Here is a 21,130-nt window from a genome sequence, read left to right as displayed (position 1 = left end):
AACACGACCTTAAATGGGAAAACTGTGTGGGCTTTTGCTCTGATGGCGCGCATGGCAAAGTCAAGAAACGGGCTGCAGGCTCTAATAAAGAGGGTTGCGCCAAATGCGCATTGGACACAATGTGTCATTCACCGGGAAACACTCGCGTCAAGGCAGCTCAGCCCCGAATTCAATGAGGTTTTAACAGTGGCAGTGTCAAGCCTGCAACCCCGATTTGAAAAGCTGTGCAGTGCAAAACAGGCTCATTGCAGCCACTAATGCTGGAGTACTGTAAAACTCATATTCACTTGCCCTGTCCTCCTATTTTTGGCAAAGATTGCAAAGTGGCACTTTTATTTTCATTTATTATTGAACTTGATGCAAGTTACTTGATTTATTATTGAACTTGATGCAAGTTATAACACTTTTATTTGATTTATTATTGAACTTGATGCAAGTTATAACACTTTTGTTTTATTTATTATTGAACTTGATGCAAGTTATAACACTTTTTTTGATTTATTATTGAACTTGATGCAAGTTATAACACTTTTTTTGATTTATTATTGAACTTGATGCAAGTTATAACACTTTTGTTTTATTTATTATTGAACTTGATGCAAGTTAACACTTGTTTTATTTATTATTGAACTTGATGCAAGTTATTTGATTTATTATTGAACTTGATGCAAGTCATAACACTTTTATTTGATTTATTATTGAACTTGATGCAAGTTATAACACTTTTATTTGATTTATTATTGAACTTGATGCAAGTTATAACACTTTTTTTGATTTATTATTGAACTTGATGCAAGTTATAACACTTTTGTTTTATTTATTATTGAATTGATGCAAGTTATTTTATTTGATATTGAACTTGATGCAAGTTATACCACAGCTGCACAGTTATTTTATTTATTATTGAACTTGATTTTATTTTATGTTATTGAGTTTGAATGTATAAAACTTGATGTTACTTGATGTTCGATAAATTTGAAAATGTTAAGCTTGGCATTAGCGTTCTGTTGGGGCGATGGGGGCAGGTGGGGCTTGAAAACTCCCCCTTGTCCAAAGTGGGGGATGACAAAAAAAGTTTGAGAACCACTGGCATATAGGGTCCTGTTTCAAATGCCAGCTCATACGGGGGTCGCGGAGGCAGGAGCTTGGTTCAAGGGAGTTGTGTGTGTATCTACAACGCTCGCCAGATGTTACTGTTGTGTTGTTACTTGCTACCAAAAAAATAAAATACCATATTTTCCAGACCATATGGCGCACCGGATTATAAGGCGCACTGACGACGAGTGGGTCTATTCAGGTCTTTTTTCATACAAAAGGCGCACCGGATTATAGGGCGCACTAAGAGGGTCATATATATATATTTTTTTTTTTTCTAAATGGAAAACTCTTCCTTGTGGTCTACATAACATGTAACGGTGGTTCTTTGGTCAAAATGTTGCATAGATTATGTTTTACAGATCATCTTCAAGTCGCTTTCTGACAGTCGCTTCAGGATACACCGTTTTGTGGGCGGTCTTATTTACGTGGCTCACCTTCGGCAGCGTCTTTTCTCCGTCATCTTTGTTGTAGCTGTGTAGCGTGCAAGGACGGGAGTGGAAGAAGTGTCAAATGATGGAGCTAACTGTTTTAATGACATTCAGACTTTACTTAAATCAATAACGGAGCAGCATCTCCTCATCCGTGGCTCACTAGTGCAATAACAACGCCGGAAATGTGTCCCGTGAAAAACCGTCCGACCGGAATTCTCTAATAACTAAAGTTCCTTGGGTGAGTAATGTAAACTCACTACACCGGTATATTTTAGCGCTTTCATGGCGAGTTTACTGACAGATATAAGTAAGAACTTTACACTACTTTATATTAGAAATGGCAACAGCGAAGGATGAATGTCCCATAACAAGAAGATAGAGAAAAAGAAGATGCTTATCGACTACGGTGTCGCTACGGACGACAAAGGCGGACCCGTGCAAATTTTCAGGACTTATGCAGATCCCAAGTACAGATCAGCAGTTACCAGAAGGTATGAAAAGTTGCTTTTGTATAATATTGCAATACAAAACGCCAGATAAAGTCTTACCTTATACGCACACCATAATAATACTCGTATGTTGAAGCACAGTACAATCCATCAAGCGGTGCGCCTTCATAGCTTACCAAAGTTGTACCAAAACATTTTGATAGATTGAGCGCCATGTGTAATGTTCTATATTTTCAATGGAACATATAACATTTTGGTGTTGTTTACTTGAGTCATATTGCAGTCTACATATATGTCTACATATATCTCTTATGTGTGACTGCCATCATATTGCAGTCCACATGTATCTCTTATGTGTGACTGCCATCTACCGGTCACACTTATCATTACACCATGTACCAAATAAAATAGCTTCAAGGTCGGTAAGCACAACCAAAATGATTCTGTACATTAGGCGCACCGGGTTACAAGGCGCACTGTCGAGTTTTGAGAAAATGAAAGGATTTTAAGTGCGCTTTATTGTCCGAAAAATACGGTGGTAGTTCTGCAAGGCAAAACTCTCGTCTTTTTCTTGAGTCAAGTCCATGCCGTCACAGCCTGTGGGTACTGATGGACGGCAAAGCTCGAGACACTTCACAATGTTTACTTCGGTGTTTACTTCATCACATGATTATGCGCAGATTCGCGAGATCTCGTAATAGTCAGCGCTATTTCACGGCACGGCGGAGCCGCAACAGAACGGCGATGGGGATTGCCAGACGACAGATGGCAGTGGCGTTTCGTGACGCGCCCTGTGGAAATCAGGGGTCAGCATGCAGGACATGTGTTGGTTGCTATAAAAACAGTTCTTGTGAATTTGGTAATAAATGTGACAACAATCTGTGTGTTTTTGCCAAGCAGATATCACTGGAATTCCGAAATTTGGCTCAGGAATACAGGGAGGTCATCTCAGACATCTGTCACCAAATGGGAGCAGGAATGGCCGAATTCCTGGAGAAGAACGTGGACTCCATGAAAGAGTGGGATCAGGTTGGCTTTATATTTGTGCTTCTGTGACCAAACGTGCACATCTTCTACGTGAATACCCTCCTAGTGTGCCTGTGTGTGTCCTGTCAGTATTGCCACTATGTGGCAGGGCTCGTGGGCATCGGCCTCTCTCGCCTGTTCTCGGCGTCCCGGCTGGAGGACCCTGAGGTGGGCTGGGACACGGGCTTGGCCAACTCTATGGGGCTCTTCCTGCAGAAGACAAACATCATTCGAGATTATCTGGAGGACACGCAGCAGGGACGTGCTTTCTGGCCGCGAGAGGTGGGAACGTGCTCTTTTTTTGTGCACTTGTGTTTGTTTTGCATGTGGAGAACTTCTAGGAGCCGTTCCACCATGTTGTAACTATCTCAAAATAAACATAGATTTCTGCCTTTTTCCAATTCTAAAACTGATAGTATACATAGTCCGCTACTCCAAATGTGTATTGGCCCATCTCAGGGAACTGCATAACTAAATTTCCAAGCCAAAGGTGACTCATTTGAGTAATAGGGTTGAAATCAACAGGAGTGAGTTTTTAGCATAATGTTAGAAAATGCATAAAATATAGCCACATGGCATTCATGCTAATAGCAAGTTGAGACTAAGCACATTGGATCAACTAGTGCTGCAGCCATTAATTATTTTTAGTAATCAAGTAATCTATCGATTAGTTTGTTGTAATCAGTTAAACGGGGGTCTACAAAGTTTTGCCAAGGACCCCAAACTGATGGAGAGACGAGCAAGGGACTCCCTATTTATATATCCTGTATACAATTGTGTTTGAACTCAAACTGGTCCTAAAGGTACCTTTTTATTGTGCAATACTAAACTATTCAAATAATATATTACTGTGTAACGACTCTAATAGCTAGCTGGCTACTAGCACGCTAATCCATAGCTGACAACTGGCGAGCTAATTACTAGCTGACACTTAGGGCCTGATTTACTAAAGGTTTGCGTGTACTAAAAGACGTGCAAACCTGATAGCACACGTAAAGCTGATCTACTAAACGTGTGCAAAGTGGAATGTGTCTCCAAAAGGGGAACTGCACTTCTTATGGAATTTTGCCCATCGTTCACAATCATTATGAAAGACATGACGACGGATGGATTTTTTTTTTTATGCATTCTAAATATTAAACAAATGTAAAGACATGCACCTGGGGATAGGTTGATTGGCAACACTAAATTGGCCCTAGTGTGTGAATGTTGTCCGTCCATCTCTGTTGGCCCTGCGACGAGGTGGCGACTTGTCCAGGGTTTACCCCGCCTTCCACCCGAATGCAGCTGAGATAGGCTCCAGCACCCCCCGCGACCCCAAAAGGGACAAGGGGTAGAAAATGGTTGGATGGATGGGGTAAAACCAATGCTAGGTCCTCTATTCCACCCATAAAAGGCAATAATTAAACATTCAAAAAGTAACAACAAAACTCCATTTACATTTCTTGAATTGAATATTAACCAAGTATTACAGTGTTTCCCACACATTCATTTATTTGTGGTGGCCCGCCACGAAAGAATTAAGGCCGCCACTAAACATTTTTTAATTATTATTATTTTATTTTTTATTTTATTTTTTTTATTTTTTTATTTTTTGTCCTGTCCAGCTTCTCAGGCAAATCATATAGTTGATGCAGATGCCCATATCGGCTGTTCAGATTTACTTTACAAAAGAGAAGTGTAGGATCAAGATTTTTGGAGCTCTTTGTTCAGTGGATCAGGGGCCGTACTTATCAAGCTTCTTAGAATTACTCCTAAGAAGTCTGCTAAGAGTTGACTTAAGAGTAAATAAATTCTTCGCTGAAAGCTGTACTTAAAAGTTAGTTATCAAGCGTCTTACTCACACTTTCAGCGAAGTGTAGGCCTGAATCTTAAGTGTCACACTCAGAGCTGAATTACGACATTACTATGTGCCGTAAATGGAATTTTAGGTGATGTCATTTCTGTGTCCATAGAAATGACCAATCACGGAAGGGAATCCGTTGTCTAAGAATAAAGAAATATCTTGGAAATATTTAAGTGGACAATGGGAGTGTATATTTTGACAATAAACTACAAAATAATACAAAACAAACTAGTCCCCGCCGGCACTCACACTACCGCTCCCTCTCTTCTCTCGCCCACACACTCACTGACGTCACTCACCTCACGGCCACACACATACGCTACTCTCATAACATTTTCTTTCCAATTCATTAATTAGGCAACTAATTTGAAACTGGTGTGGGTGGCTCTATATATACTAGCCCACTGCAGCCACATGCAGAAATCAACAAGGAATCAAAAAGTATTAAATCTGTGACAAAAATAATACCCGCTCTGTCTAAACGATACCGTTTGATCAGCTGCTCGTCATCAAACAAATCCAGGACATAGTTCCGCTCCCTGAACGTTCGCGCACGTCTCTCTCGCCTCAGTGCCATCCCCTGCTGGCAACTCCTAACCACTTAAGACACCTCTGAAGGTCTCTTAAATATCGTGGAGAGTAGGAGTGATTCTTAGACTTAAGAACGTTGATAAAAAGCTTTTATTCTTAAGTTTGAGAGTAGGACTAAATTTCGCAAATTCTCAGGACTTAAGTGTAAAATGGCACTCTAAGAAGCTTGATAAGTACGGCCCCAGATGTTTGATGAAGCTTTGTGTCTATCTACCACCACTACTGTTTTCTGTTTATTTGTTACTGACTGTGGCAGGACACCTCTGCCTCTGTTTCACTTTATGTTGCTGGTAAATAATATGGTTGTAGTAGTAGGCTAAAGTTAAATTATTTAGTATGCACTAATTAAAGGAGCAGAGCTTTAAGAGACATTTTAGCTTTTATATTTTTATAAGATATATTTTTTGTAAGAACCACAATTGATAAATATATTTCAGTGAATAACTTATTGTTCAAATCTGTATATAAATATGTACATAAAGTGTTGTAATTATATTGTAAAATGGATGGATGGATGGATGGACGTTTAAAACAAAACTGTTATTATTAATTAGTAAGTATACATTTTTTTAGCCTTTTTAGAGAAAATCATATCATTGTAGTAAATTATGCAAATTACTTGATGATGTCATGGTGACCACGCCTAGCCACGCCCCCACCGCTACAGGTATCTTGGCAGTTTATGGGAAACACTGTATTATATTGTTATTATAAGTGCTAACGCAGACAAACTATTTGTAGCGGCGATGTGATCACAAGCTTATGTGCCTATGTGTACATCAAGTGGTCCGCTGCTTCCTCGCTTCCTTGCTTCCTTTAAGTTTATTGTAGATCATAAATCAGAAGAAGTCTGAGTAGGTATTCCGACAAGTTGGTACACTTTGACGGCCATTTAGGACCCGAAACTGGTGAGGACGACACAAAAAGACGCTTGGTGTGCTATTTATTTGCAGGTAACTGGAGCGCTAATTGCTAGCTATCTTAAATGCTAACATGGATACAATAACATAATTATTAATTCATGATTTTATTTAAAACTTGCATGGCGTCCATGCCACTGCCACTTCTAAACTACATCACTTTGTGTTAATGTGTATTTAAAGACATTTAAATTTGTGGAAAAAAATGCCTGGGGAATATAAAAACTGTATACCGTATTTTTTGGACTATAAGGCACACTTAAAGTCCTTTCATTTTCTCAAAAATCGACAGTGCGCCTTATACCCGGTGCGCCTAATGTACGGAATAATTCTGGTTTGCTTACGGACCATGAAGCAGTTTTATTTGGTACATGGTGTAATGATAAGTGTGACCAGTAGATGGTTCTCACACATAAGAGATACATGTAGACTGCAATATGATGCCAGTAAACAACACCAAAACTTCTAATGTTCCATTGAAAATAAAGAACATTACACACGGCACTCAAAAATCTGTCCAAATGTTTTAGTATGACTTTGAAGCCGCACCGCTTGAAGGATTGTTTGCCCATTACAGCTACAGTAGTCAGAGATTATGTATTACTATGGTGTGCGTATAAGGACCGCAAAAGGGCACCCATCAGCAGACATATTATCTTGCGTTTTGTTTCACAATATTATGCAAAACCAACTGTTCTTACCTTCTGGTACCTGCTGATGTGTATTTGAGATCTGCATAAATCCTGAAAATTTGCGCATGTCCACCACTGTAGTCTTTATCAACTTGTAATAGTTTCACAATGCACTTTTTTTCTAATTGAATTAATCAATGTAATTGCTTAATAATTGCAATCCTAGATTTAATTAGAGTGTATTTCAAAAATGAACAAATAACTTTAAAAACAAATCTTGGTAATTTAGGTGTGCTTCAATTTTAATCCTTTGGCTTTCCCATGGCGTGCAGTGGATGTGAATGGTGCAACTTTCTGTGGCCTACAAATGTTTCAGAGCGGTTAAACCAGGGGTCGGCGACCCAAAATGTTGAAAGAGCCTTATTGGACTAAAAATAACAATAAAAATCTGTCTGGAGCTGCAAAAAATTTAAAGCCTTATATAAGTGTTATAATGAAGGCAACGCATGATGTAAGTCTCTATATTAGCTATATTAGATAGGCTGACCATATTCTGAAATCCCAAAAAGAGGACACATATATGCGTGCCAAGGCGGACAGCACACCAAGGCAGGGACTAGGTGAAAATTTGCCAATGATACTCGAACTTGCTTTATAAATAATATATTTATTTAAATAAAGCATTTTTTTCTCCTCTGTTGACAGCAGTGTTGGCGCTAGGAATTTTCAAAATGGGGTCCCAGGGACCCCATCAAGTCATAAAAATGGGGTCACACAGTAGATTTTTGGGGTCCCACTTTTTTGTAAGCGTTTTGAATTTTTTTTATAAACGTATGTATTATCCTGTTATATCTCACATTCTATATTGTGTTTTGGAAAAAGGTTGTCATAAACAATTCTTAATTCATTAAAAAAAATATCAAAAAAAGAAAACACATTTGTATACATATGTAAATGTATTCAGTTATAAACATTCATTCACTTTCTTCTTTCCTTCATTGATCTGAACTTTACCGCTGCTGGTAGGCAAACACACAAAATATGCAAAATCTTCCACCAAAAATATATTTCAAAGTGGAATATTTGATGTGAAGTAATCGGAACCTTGGATAGGTCAATAATTCATAATAACATTGATTTTGATTCAATATTATGTTTTGAGCAATGACAGTTTGAAAGGAAAAAAAAACAGCTTTGTTTTATTAGTCAACATTGCAACTTTTTCTAAAATACATTTCACCTTTAAGCTTTTTTATTTCACTTTTTTTATGTTTTTGTTTATTTTAATAGTATTTTTAGAATGTGCCGTGGGACTTTAAAACATTAACTGTGGGCTGCAAATGGCCTCCGGGGCACACTTTTGACACCCCTGCTATAAATAATACAAAATTTAATCTGATAAATCTATGGATAAAAAGCAGAGCCTGGCGACGCATGCGTGTTTATCATAACGCACAGTCACCATCTCTGCTTCAGTAAACAATGACGGTGATGACGTCACTGTCAGCGATGCTAACTTGTCAGCCACTTCTTCAAGACTCCTTTCGAACACTCCTCGCACATTAACACTTCAAAAGGCAAACAATCGCCTCGTTTTTTGGCCTGCAAAGTATGTTTTTGGGGTGGAGGAGTCTGCTCGGGTGCTGGTTAGCTTGAAGCTAACAGCTAACCTGTCTCCATTCTCGAACGATGTGGATCCAGCGGGAGATAAAAGTGAAGTTTCCATGGACTCACAAAGACTAAAATAACTAATTTACTGGAGTTATGAATGTTGACTTTACACTCACCTTAGTGTTTACCATGAAGTCTTTATTTTGACAGCCCTCGCGGTAAACTTGTCCAAGTGCAAACTGAGGCAGTATTTGTCATTGATAAAACTTTTGGCGAATCAAAACAAAAACGCAATAAACGAGGACGGAAATCTGACCCGGCAAATATAAACAAAACAAAACACTGGCGGAAATCGATAATCGATACAAAAAAACCCCAAGCAAACCGGGTGTCTTGTCTGTCTCTCCACTCTCTTTACCATGAATTGATTTACGTGGATCCCGACTTAAACAAGTTGAAAAACTTATTCAGGTGTTACCATTTAGTATTCAATTGTACGGAATATGTACTGTACTGTGCAATCTACTAGAGAGAGAGAGAGACAGAGAGAGAGAGAGAGAGAGAGAGATCAGAAGCCATAAGAAAAAGTATCTACATTTGATTATTAATAAAAGGCCTACTGAAATGAATTTTTTTTATTTAAACGGGAATAGCAGATCCATTCTATGTGTCATACTTGATCATTTTGCGATATTGCCAATTTTTTTGCTGAAAGGATTTAGTATAGAACAACGTCGATAAAGTTCGCAACTTTTGGTCTCTGATAAAAAAAAAACTTGCCCCTACCGGAAGTAGCGTGACGTTGTCAGTTGTTCACTCCCTCATATTTTCCTATTGTTTTCAACGCAGCTAGAGCGATTCGGACGATTACCCCATTTGAGCGAGGATGAAAGATTCGTGGACGAGGAACTTTAGAGTGACGGACTAGAATGCAGTGAAATACATATTTTTTTTCGCTCTGACCGTAACTTAGGTACAAGCTGACTCATTGGATTCCACACTTTCTCCTTTTTCTATTGTGGATCACAGATTTGTATTTTAAACCACCTCGGATACTATATCCTCTTGAAAATGAGAGTCGAGAACGCGAAATGGACATTCAGTGCCTTTTATCTCCACGACAATACATCGGCGAAATGCTTTAGCTACAAGCTAACGTGATAGCATCGTGCTTTAACTGCATATAGAAACAAAAAAAATAAACCCCTGACTGGAAGGATAGTTAGAAAATCAACAATACTATTAAACCGTGGACATGTAAATACATGGTTAATGCTTTCCAGGCTGGCGAAGGTTAACAATGCTGTGCTAACGACGCTATTGAAGCTAACTTAGCAACCGGACCGCACAGAGCTATGCTAAAAACATTAGCTCTCCACCTACGCCAGCCAGCCCTCATCTGCTCATCAACACCCGTGCTCACCTGCGTTCCAGCGATCGGCATAAGGACGAAGGACTTCACCCGATGCGTTTGGCGGCCCGGAGACGTAGGAAGTCAAGGTGAGGTCGGCGGCTAGCGCGTCTGCTCTCCAACAAAGTCCTCCTGGTTGTGTTGCTGTAGTCCGCTGCTAATACACCGATCCCACCTACAACTGTCTTCTTTGCAGCCTTCATTGTTCATTAAACAAATTGCAAAAGATGTCCAGAATACTGTGGAATTATGAAATGAAAACAGAGCTTTTTGTAGAGAAAATCGACGATAAAGTTCGCAACTTTTGCTCGCTGATAAAAAAAAAGCCTTGCCTGTACCGGAAGTAGCGTGACGTCACAGGAGCTAGTATTCCTCACAATTCCCCATTGTTTACAATGGAGCGAGAGAGATTCGGACCGAGAAAGTGATGATTACCCCATTAATTTGAGCGAGGATGAAAGATTCGTAGATGAGGAACGTTACAGTGAAGGACTTGAGAGACAGTGATGGACGTATCTTTTTTCGCTCTGACCGTAACTTAGGTACAAGCTGGCTCATTGGATTCCACACTCTCCTTTTTTTATTGTGGATCACGGATTTGTATTTTAAACCACCTCGGATACTATATCCTCTTGAAAATGAGAGTCGAGAACGCAAAATGGACATTCAGTGCCTTTTATCTCCACGACAATACATCGGTGAAATGCTTTAGCTATGAGCTAACGTGATAGCATCGTGCTTTAACTGCATATAGAAACAAAAAAATAAAGGATAGAAGGAAGGATAGATAGAAAATCAACAATACTATTAAACCGTGGACATGTAAATACACGGTTAATGCTTTCCAGGCTGGCGAAGGTTAAAAATGCTGTGCTAACGACGCCATTGAAGCTAACTTAGCAACGGGACCTCACAGAGCTATGCTAAAAACATTAGCTCTTCACCTACGCCAGCCAGCCCTCATCTACTCATCAACACCCGTGCTCACCTGCGTTCCAGCGATTGGCAGAAGGACGAAGGACTTCACCCGATGCGTTTGGCGGCCCGGAGACGTAGGAAGTCAAGGTGAGGTCGGCGGCTAGCGCGGCTAGCGCTCCAACAAAGTCCTCTGGTAGTGTTGCTGTAGTCCGCTGCTAATACACCGATCCCACCTACAACTGTCTTCTTTGCAGCCTTCATTGTTCATTAAACAAATTGCAAAAGATGTCCAAAATACTGTGGAATTATGAAATGAAAACAGAGCTTTTTGTATAGGATTCTACGGGTACCATAACTTCCGTTACTCTGACTTCGTCACGCGCATACGTCATCATACCGCGACGTTTCAGCCGGATATTTCCCGGGAAGTTTTAAAAGTCACTTTATAAGTTAACCCGGCCGTATTGGCATGTGTTGCAATGTTAAGATTTCATCATTGATATATAAACTATCAGACTGCGTGGTCGGTAGTAGTAGGTTTCAGTAGGCCTTTAAGCTTCGCCAAGCTGGGAATTATTAACCGTGTATTTACATGTCCGTGGTTTAATAGTATTGTTGATCTTCTGTCTATCCTTCCAGTCAGGGATTTATTTATTTAGTTTCTATCTGCATTTGAGCCCGATGCTATCACGTTAGCTCAGTAGCTAGAGAGCTTTGCCGATGTATTGTCATGGAGATAAAAGTCACTGTGAATGTCCATTTCGCGTTCTCGACTCTCATTTTCAAGAGGATATAGTATCCCAGGTGGTTTAAAATTAAGGCTGCAGCTAACGATTATTTTTCTGTCGATTAATCTATAGATTATTTTTTCGATTAATCGGTTAATCTATAGATTATTTTTTTCGATTAATCTATAGATTATTTTTCCTTTTACCGATTATTTTTTTATTCAAAATGAAGATGAAAAAATAAATGTAAGCCAGTTTTTAAAAGGCATGGCTTTTATTTACAAAAAAAAAGAAGTATGGCCACTCAGTCAACATTGACAACAACATGACTAAATCTTCTGTAACAATGTAAACATTTAAAACTTTTAACCTTTAACAAAATTAAAAGTAGCTTATTTGCTTTTTAATGTGCAAATATAAAAGTCAACATCCAGTGCAAATTAAACATCCAGTCCAACACAGTACACAATAACCAATTCTACTCATTCCAGTGAGTGACTAACTGTTGTAATGAAGAAAGGTTAGCATGTCTACATGCTCTGGTTCTTTTCAGGTTTACAATATTCCCAGCAGCTGAAAATAGGCGCTCAGAAGGGGTCGATGTGGCTGGAACTGAGAGCTAATTAGCCTTCACCTCAAGCCAGGACTGCGAGTGAGCTGAGCTGCAGTTTAAGTTTCTAGAAGGTCAACTGGCTCATAGTGATGTTACTAGTAGTTGACTGGGAGGTGTTTATTATCATTTGGGGAGAGTCCGCTGCCTGATGCTCACCTGCTAAACACCTGTCTGCTCCACGCTGAAGCGCTGACTACATGCGCTCTGAATACGCACTGCTGATTGGCTGATAATGCTTCGTGTGTACCAATCAGATGGTTGTGTGGGTGGGACAATGCTGCGTGCTGAGACAGAGGCAGAAGGAGCGAAGCAGCTTGTTAAGACTTTAGCAGCTAAAGTTAGCTTTAGCTTAGAAACTCGTTCGGTACACCCCCGTACCGAACCGAAAGCCCCGTACCGAAACGGTTCAATACAAAACACGTACCGTTACACCCCTAGCAGATACAAATGACACATTCATGTTTTTGTGTAATGATGACAACGTATGCTCACGTGGACGATTGACTAGTTGATGGTTGATGGTTTTCTTTTCAAATGTTCGTTCATAGCCGTTGTGCTGCTATGATAGGCCATTTACGCTCGACCCAGTGCGCATACAACAACATTATTAGGCTGTGTATTGAAATACTTCCACACTTTTGACGACTTTTGGCGAGATTTTTCCCCCTCGCTCGCACCGCTCGCATCATCTGCTTTGATCGTCTGCTTTGCGCTTCACCATGACGGTAGTGTGACGTAAATATGCGACGCGTCGACGCACAAAAACGGCGTCGACGTATTTACGTAACCGATGACGTCGACTACGTCGACGCGTCGTTTCAGCCTTATTTAAAATACAAGTCCGTGATCCACCATAGAAAAAGGAGAAAGTGTGGAATCCAATGAGCCAGCTTGTACCTAAGTTACGGTCAGAGCGAAAAAAGATACGTACTGCACTGTAGTCCTTCACTCTCACTTTCCTCATCCACGAATCTTTCATCCTCACTCAAATTAATGGGGTAATCGTCGCTTTCTCGGTCCGAATCTCTCTCGCTGCATTGTAAACAATGGGGAAATGTGAGGAGTCCTTCCTCCGGTGACGTCACGCTACTTCCGGTACAGGCAAGGCTTCTTTTTTTTTATCAGCGACCAAAAGTTGCAACCTTTATCGTTGTTGTTCTCTACTAAATCCTTTCAGCAAAAATATGGCAATATCGCGAAATGATCAAGTATGACACATAGAATGGATCTGCTATCCCCGTTCAAATATAAAAAAATTCATTTCAGTAGGCCTTTAACAATCCGGGGAGGGTGTTAGTTTAGGGTTGTAGCTGCCTGGAGGTGTACTTTTATTGCGGTTTTGAAGGAGGATAGAGATGCCCTTTCTTTTATACCTGTTGGGAGCGCATTCCACATTGATGTGGCATAGAAAGAGAATGAGTTAAAACCTTTTTTAGATCGGAATCTGGGTTTAACGTGGTTAGTGGAGCTCCCCCTGGTGTTGTGGTTATGGCGGTCATTTACGTTAAGGAAGTAGTTTGACATGTACTTCGGTATCAGGGAAGTGTAGCGGATTTTATAGACTAGGCTCAGTGCAAGTTGTTTTACTCTGTCCTCCACCCTGAGCCAGCCCACTTTGGAGAAGTGGGTAGGAGTTAGGTGGGATCTGGGGTGGAGGTCTAGAAGTAATCTGACTAGCTTGTTCTGGGATGTTTGGAGTTTAGATTTGAGAGTTTTGGAGGTGCTAGGGTACCAGGAGGTGCATGCGCAATCGAAAAAGGGTTGAACGAGAGTTCCCGCCAGAATCCTCATGGTGCTTTTGTTGACCAGAGAGGAGATTCTATAGAGAAATCTCGTTCGTTGGTTGACCTTTTTGATTACCTTGGTTGCCATTTTATCACAGGAAAGATTAGCACACACTAGTTGGTCACAAAAAACATTCATGAAGTTTGGTTCTTTTATGAATTTATTATGTGTCTACTGAAAATGTGACCAAATGTGCTGGGTCAAAAGTATACATACAGCAATGTTAATATTTGGTTACATGTCCCTTGGCAAGTCTCACTGCAATAAGCCACTTTTGGTAGCCATCCACAAGCTTCTGGCAAGCTTCTGGTTGAATTTTTGACCACTCCTCTTGACAAAATTGGTGCAGTTCAGCTAAATCTGTTGGTTTTCTGACATGGACTTGTTTCTTCAGCATTGTCCACACGTTTAAGTCAGGACTTTGGGAAGGCCATTCTAAAACCTTAATTCTAGCCTGATTTAGCCACAGAACTTTCCTCCAGGAGGTCTTATCTTTGTCCATGTAATGTCAGATAAAACAAAAATTGTGCTGTTTGGGCACAATACCCAGCAATATGTTTGGAGGAAAAAAGGTGAGGCCAGAGGACATAAGTAAAGGAAATTAAATGAGTTCAAATTTACAAACGAGGCACAATGATACAATATGTACATACAGCTAGCCTAAATAGCATGTTAGCATTGATTAGCTTGCAGTCATGGAATGACCAAATATGCCTGATGAGCACTCCAAAAAATCAATAAAATCAACAAAACTCACCTTCGTGCATTCACACACAGCATAAAACGTTTGGTGGACAAAATGAGACGAAGAAAGAGTGACATAAAACACGTCTTTCCGTGGCAGCATCGAAGAAAGTTGTACATGTAAACAAACTGCGATGAGTTCAAGAATCGCTGAAATTTGTAGGACAAAACAGTGCTTTACTCATCAGTGAAGCATGTTTAACACGAACAGTGGGATTTCTAACAATTAGGAAGGTTTGTGTCATGTTTTTTCTCCTACAGAAAATATATTAAAACAAAAAATATATTTATTCTTCATCGTTTACCAATTTCACACATCTCTGAAAGAGGTCCAGGGAGCCACTAGGGCTCTAGAGCCGCGGGTTGCTGACCCCGGGTTAAAACAAGGACATGATTTAAGTCTGATTTAAGGCTCAAGTATCTCCACGAATGTTCACTTCCAATGAAACATTAACATTACATAACTCATGCAAAACTGTGCATGGTTGTCATTTAAGGCGTGGAACCAGTTTGCAGACCGCTTGGAGGACTTGGCCCAGCCCGATAAGCTGGAATCAGCCCTGTCGTGTCTCAACCTGCTCGTCACTGATGCTCTGCACCACGTGCCAGATGTCATCGCTTACCTGTCTCGCCTACGCAACCAGAGCGTCTTCAATTTCTGCGCAATTCCTCAGGTAGGACAAATGTAAGCAGTTTAGTCTTGTCTGACGCAGTTTCCTGCTTACTAACTTTCAACCATCAGTGTTATTCTCACTATTCTTGTTTAAATAGACCAATTTACCTACTAATAAACAGCAAAATTCAGGTATTGTAAAAAATTTTAATTATACAGCCTACTCCAGACCTGGGCAAATTAAACTTGTCAATCTGGCCCGCCGGACATTCCCAAGTAATTTTTTTAGATCTTTAAGATGGAAACTGTAGCTGCCATTATGATGTGCAGTGATGTTTTCAAATGACCGTAAGTATTGAACTATACAAAGTATTTCAATGGTTGGAATCTGCGCTTTTGCATGATATACTAGTTACTATGGTAAAGGTCAGGTGTTATCGCTGCTACTGGTAAAATGTAACCCAGTACAACCTGCCGCATGGGTAGATGGGACCCGTCAGCCCAGTAAGGAGAAGGTAAACTCTGATCCAAAACCGCCCCTGCCTTGTGGCATACCTTTCTAGGGGACGGTGCACTGGCAACTCCTGCGACACGGTTGGTGCCAAATTGTATCAGCTCTTGCTGCTCCTTTGGATCCATCTTCAGTGTGAAGAGGGGGGTCCTGCTGCATGGGCAACAGCTTGACCTCCATACTACTCTGCCCTGGCTTGCACCAGGGCCACTCCAGCCTCGTGTCATAGCGTGGAAACAACAACAGGAAGACTCATCAGCCACAGCAGGCGTTGTCGCTGAGTTTAAACTTGACCTCTGGACTGGCGCAGTTTCCATAGTCGTTACGACTGACGGAGGCCTGAATGATGGTAATCTAATTAGTTACTATGGTAATCGAAGTCACAGCAGCTCAGACGAGGCACCAAGCAGTGTGGGTGGGGAGCGTTTCCACAGAGTGTTTCCAGAGCAGCCAGCCTGAAATGCGGGTGTCAGGGTCAGATGCGGAAGGAGATTTTTACAACAAAGTTCTAAAGTTTAGTGATATATCAGATTGTAGGTGGGGGTTTTTTTTTTTACCCTTCACGTTCATATTTCACCGTTTGCTGCATTTTTGTTGCGTTTCGCTTGATTGTAAAATATGTCGATGAAGAGGGAGTGTGACGTTCATATGTTGTCAATATTCAGTGTTTTATCGTTCATAGTTAATATTGTAAAACCCACATTCTTTATTTTCATGTACATTCTGGGTGTCTCATTCAGTAAAACATTTAAAATTCCCTTCAGTTTTTTAAGGCGGTATGTCATAACGTTTTTAGCATTCAATCAGACATTATTGTGAGGTTTTGTATTAGTGTTCCTAAAAATCAGATATACCGGCCCCCAGACACATTTGTTTGTCTAAATTTGGCCCCCGGAGTCAAAATAATTGCCCAGGCCTGGCCTACTCCCTGTATGTTTGCAAGAGCTCAGTTGTCTCCCTCTGGTGGCTAGATGGAAATATTACAATTTTTAATGTCAGTTATTTATATAGTCTTGCAAGATCCCAGAAATGTTCAATCCAGAGCCTTCAATGGCAGTTAATGAGCACAAATTGGAATTAGCTAGAATAGAACTGGACATGCATGTTGAAAAAAACTAAACATCTTGCATGAATATTCTATCGGCTAATAAATGGAAGTTTATTCAATTTATTCAATCCTGTTGGTAGAGCAAACACATCAGTATGTGGAATTGAATTATGGAATGGATTAAGCAAATAAATCAAACAATGTACTAATATGATCCAGTTTAAGAAACTGTTTTAAGTCAGTGTTTTCAAAGTACAGAGAAGAAGAATTCTGATAAACATTTTGAACCTTATTGAAAAGGAGACAATCTTAGTCATGTCATTATGTGAATCACTTCTTAACTATTTATTTATTTATACTGTATCGGGTACTGTTGTATTTATTAATTGATTTAAATTGTGTTACAAATTGAGAACAGAAGGTGAATAAATGTGTTCGTAATTGTTTTGAAGTTTTAAAAAGCTTCTTCAAACCCCTTTTGGACATGTACAGCAATGAGAAAAGGATTTATTATTGTAACTGTATTCATGTTCAAAACAAACTTAAACAAAAACTTTTTTAATGGAAAATGTAGAATATTTCTTGCCCTTTGCATTTCTACCTAATCTCTAGACCAGGGGTGCCCATTACGTTGATCGCGAGCTACCGGTCGATCGCAGAGGGTGTATCAGTTGACCGCCAGCCAGGCATTGCAAAAATAGACCTAAAAATTAGCGATCATAAATCTTCAATATGACGTCACTTTCGTTACTTGATTGACATTTTTAGGCACCCGAGGATCTCGTGAAATGTTGCTGGCTGCTGCCCGCTCAGTGTGAAGGAAAAAAAGACCGTCAGGAAGGCGAGAAACTATTTTTATTCAAACCGTACCTCCTGTCAAAAGCCTTAAAACTGACCGCACAGTTCCTGTCTTCACAATAAAGTGCTGCTTCATCCTGCCTGCGCTAACAAAATAAGAGTCTCCGAAAGCTAGTGCAAACAAGCTAGCGAGCCACGGAGTTCGCCGTCAATGTATTTCTTGTAAAGTGTATAAAAACTAATATGAAAGCTGGACAAACAAGATGCCAAAACCAACCACTTCAATGTGGTATTGGACAGAAAGGAGGACTTTTTTTTTCCTCCACAAGGTCAAATCAAAAATGTGGAAGTTGTCAGCACTACTGTGAATCCTGTCTGATTCAATCAATGCAAGTCATCAGAATCAAGTAATACAACAACTTATATTCTTGTCTTCATGAAAGAAAGAAATCTATATGTTAAACATGCATGTATTTTGTACACCTTTAACATGTGAACAAAAACGGCTACATATCAATATATATTATGTATATATATATTTTAGGGTTTTACGGTATACCGGTATTAGTATAGTGCCGCGATACTAATGAATCATATTTGGTACTGTACCGCCTCTGAAAAGTACCGGTCCGCCGCCCCTGCCGTCGTCACGTCGTGTCATTGCTGGTTTACGAGCAGAGGAGCGTGTTCGGCAGTGTACAATCACAGAGTACTTACAAGCAGACACAGTGTGTAGACAGAACAGGGAGAACGGACGCATTTTGGCTTAAAAAACTAACGACAAAGGTGAAGTTATGACACTGAAACGCCCTCAGGAAGAGGTGCTTTAAGACATTGCTAGCTCGTTAGCTGCTAAAGTCGAGCCGCAGTCTGCAGTGTTTTAGCTAATTCTCAATCACTAATCCTCGCCTCCATGTCGACAAATAAAGTGAGTTTCTTACAAGTATCATCCCTGCAGGACGAGGAATAGCTAAACATGCTTCACTACACACTGTAGCTCACCGGCATCACAATGTATAGAAACGCCATTGGTGGATCTACACCTGACATCCACTGTAATGATACCAAGTACAATAGCATATCTCGTCAATACTACTTTGATTACGTCGATATTTTTTGGCATCACAACATCTTCTTTCGTATTTTTTTCATTTATATTATGTTGATAAAGTCAGGAAATATGACCCTGGACACATGAGGACTTCGAACATGACCAATGTATGATCCTGTAACGACTTGGTATCGGATTGATACCCAAATTTGTGCTATCATCAAAAACTAATGTAAAGCATCCAAACAACAGAAGAATAAGTGATTATTACATTTTAACAGAAGTGTAGATAGAACATGTTAAAAGAGAAAGTAAGCAGATATTAACAGTAAATGAACAAGTAGATTAATAATTCATTTTCTACCACTTGTCCTTAATGCCTGGTTCACACCAACGGCGCTTGCCGCGCTTTAAAGCGGCGAGCAAAGCACCGTCATTTTTGTCAATTTTTCCACGAATATCCCGATCTCTGAAGTAATGTTATGCTTTGATACGCTCTGATATGAATTAGTTGCCGCTTTGTTACCGTTCCTCACGCTTTGATCCCGCTTTGATACGCTTTAAATCACGCTTTGACACGTTTTATTACGCTTTATTGAACTTTATTACGCTTTGATGCGATCCTGACGCTTTAAATCAGGCTCTGACACGATTATCAAGCTCTGTTGTGCATTGTTACAACAAAAATAAGAAAAAAATGTGAAAAACTCAGTATACTGTTTTCCACACATTTTTTATATTCATTTATTTTTTCAATTTCTCTTTTTTTTTCGTTATATTATGTTTTGTATCTTCATTTCTTTTATTTTTGTCATCTTAATAAATATCTATCTTTCATTTCTTATGCTAGTTGAAAATAATAAAAGGCAATTATCCATAAATTTTTTATATTCATTTATTTTTTCAATTTCTCTTTTTTTTCGTTATATTATGTTTTATATCTTCATTTCTTTTATTTTTGTCATCTTAATAAATATGTAGCTTTCATTTCCTATGCTAGTTGAAAATAATAAAAGGCAATTACCCACACATTTTTTATATTCATTTATTTTTTCAATTTCTCTTTTTTTTCCGTTATATTATGTTTTATATCTTCATTTCTTTTATTTTTGTCATCTTAATAAATATCTATCTTTCATTTCTTATGCTAGTTGAAAATAATAAAAGGCAATTATCCACACATTTTTTATAGTCATTTATTTTTTCAATTTCTCTTTTTTTTTCTCGTTATATTATGTTTTATATCTTAATTTCTTTCATTTTTGTCATCTTAATAAATATCTATCTTTCATTTCTTATGCTAGTTGAAAATAATAAAAGGCAATTATCCACACATTTTTTATATTCATTTATTTTTTCAATTTATTCTTTTTTCGTTATATTATGTTTTATATCTTCATTTCTTTTATTTTTGTCATCTTAATAAATATCTATCCTTCATTTCTTATGCTGGGTGAAAATAATAAAAGGCATTTCTTTTATAAAACGTAACATATTCTCTTTATTATTAACATTTTCATACAGAAAAATTATAGACAGTAATGTCAAACTGCAACATCAAACAGCAAACTCTAACAGAAGTACAGAAACAATGATCATCGTATAAAAAAGGAAATGATGCAAAAGAGAATGGATTTGTAATCCTGTGTTGGTTTTGCATAAAAGTTTCAATGTCAGTAGTCAATATCACAGTCACTTCCTATTTGTAGGGGTCCGCGCTTTGAACCAAGATCTGTTAAGCTTTCCTACGCTTTTAGTCAAGTTTTGCTGAGCTTTGTCACGCTTTCATACGCTCTCGGCGCTTTATTCCATTCTTGACAGAGCGCAGAATTTTTTTAAACCGTTTAAAAAATTTTGGCGAACTTGCCGCATGTCCCGCTTCACTACAAGCTTTCCCACGATCCATTAGGACCCTCACGCTTTAATCAGGCTTTGTTACGCTATAACGCCGCTTTGCATGCCGCTTTAAAGCGCCGTTGGTGTGAACCTAGCATAATAATCTTGACAAAATAATAGAATGGAAAATGACACAATATGTTCCTGCATATGTCAGCAGCTAAATTCGGAGCATTTGTTTGCTTACTTACTACTAAAAGACAAGTTGTCTTGTATGTTCACTATTTTATTTAAGGACAAACTTGCAATAGGAAACAAATGTTTAATGTACCCCAAGATTATTGTTAAAATAAAGCCAATAATGCAATTTTTTCTGGTCCCTTTTATTTAGAAAAGTATCAAAGTACCAAATAATTTTGGTATATATGTATATATATATATCACCAAAAGTAGCTCTGTGGGCACCCCTG

At 39.1% G+C, this 21,130-nt stretch overlaps 1 protein-coding gene across 3 annotated transcripts in view; it reads left to right on the top strand.

Annotated features, from left to right (window-relative positions):
* fdft1 (farnesyl-diphosphate farnesyltransferase 1) overlaps positions 1-21,130 on the top strand; it is a 50,167-nt gene that overhangs the window by 27,193 nt on the left and 1,844 nt on the right. For 2 of the 3 annotated variants that reach the window (XM_062044502.1, XM_062044503.1), the window contains 3 exons: positions 2,879-3,007; positions 3,095-3,286; positions 15,301-15,477. In XM_062044502.1, coding sequence (XP_061900486.1) covers positions 2,879-3,007; positions 3,095-3,286; positions 15,301-15,477 — 498 coding nt within the window. Of the gene's footprint in view, positions 1-2,878; positions 3,008-3,094; positions 3,287-15,300; positions 15,489-21,130 lie in introns of all 3 variants that reach the window. The other variant, XM_062044504.1, reaches the window with a different exon arrangement.

Source organism: Entelurus aequoreus, linkage group LG04 (assembly GCF_033978785.1).
Source record: "Entelurus aequoreus isolate RoL-2023_Sb linkage group LG04, RoL_Eaeq_v1.1, whole genome shotgun sequence".
NCBI classification, from domain to species: domain Eukaryota; kingdom Metazoa; phylum Chordata; class Actinopteri; order Syngnathiformes; family Syngnathidae; genus Entelurus; species Entelurus aequoreus.
This window is presented reverse-complemented; position numbering and strand designations above follow the sequence as displayed.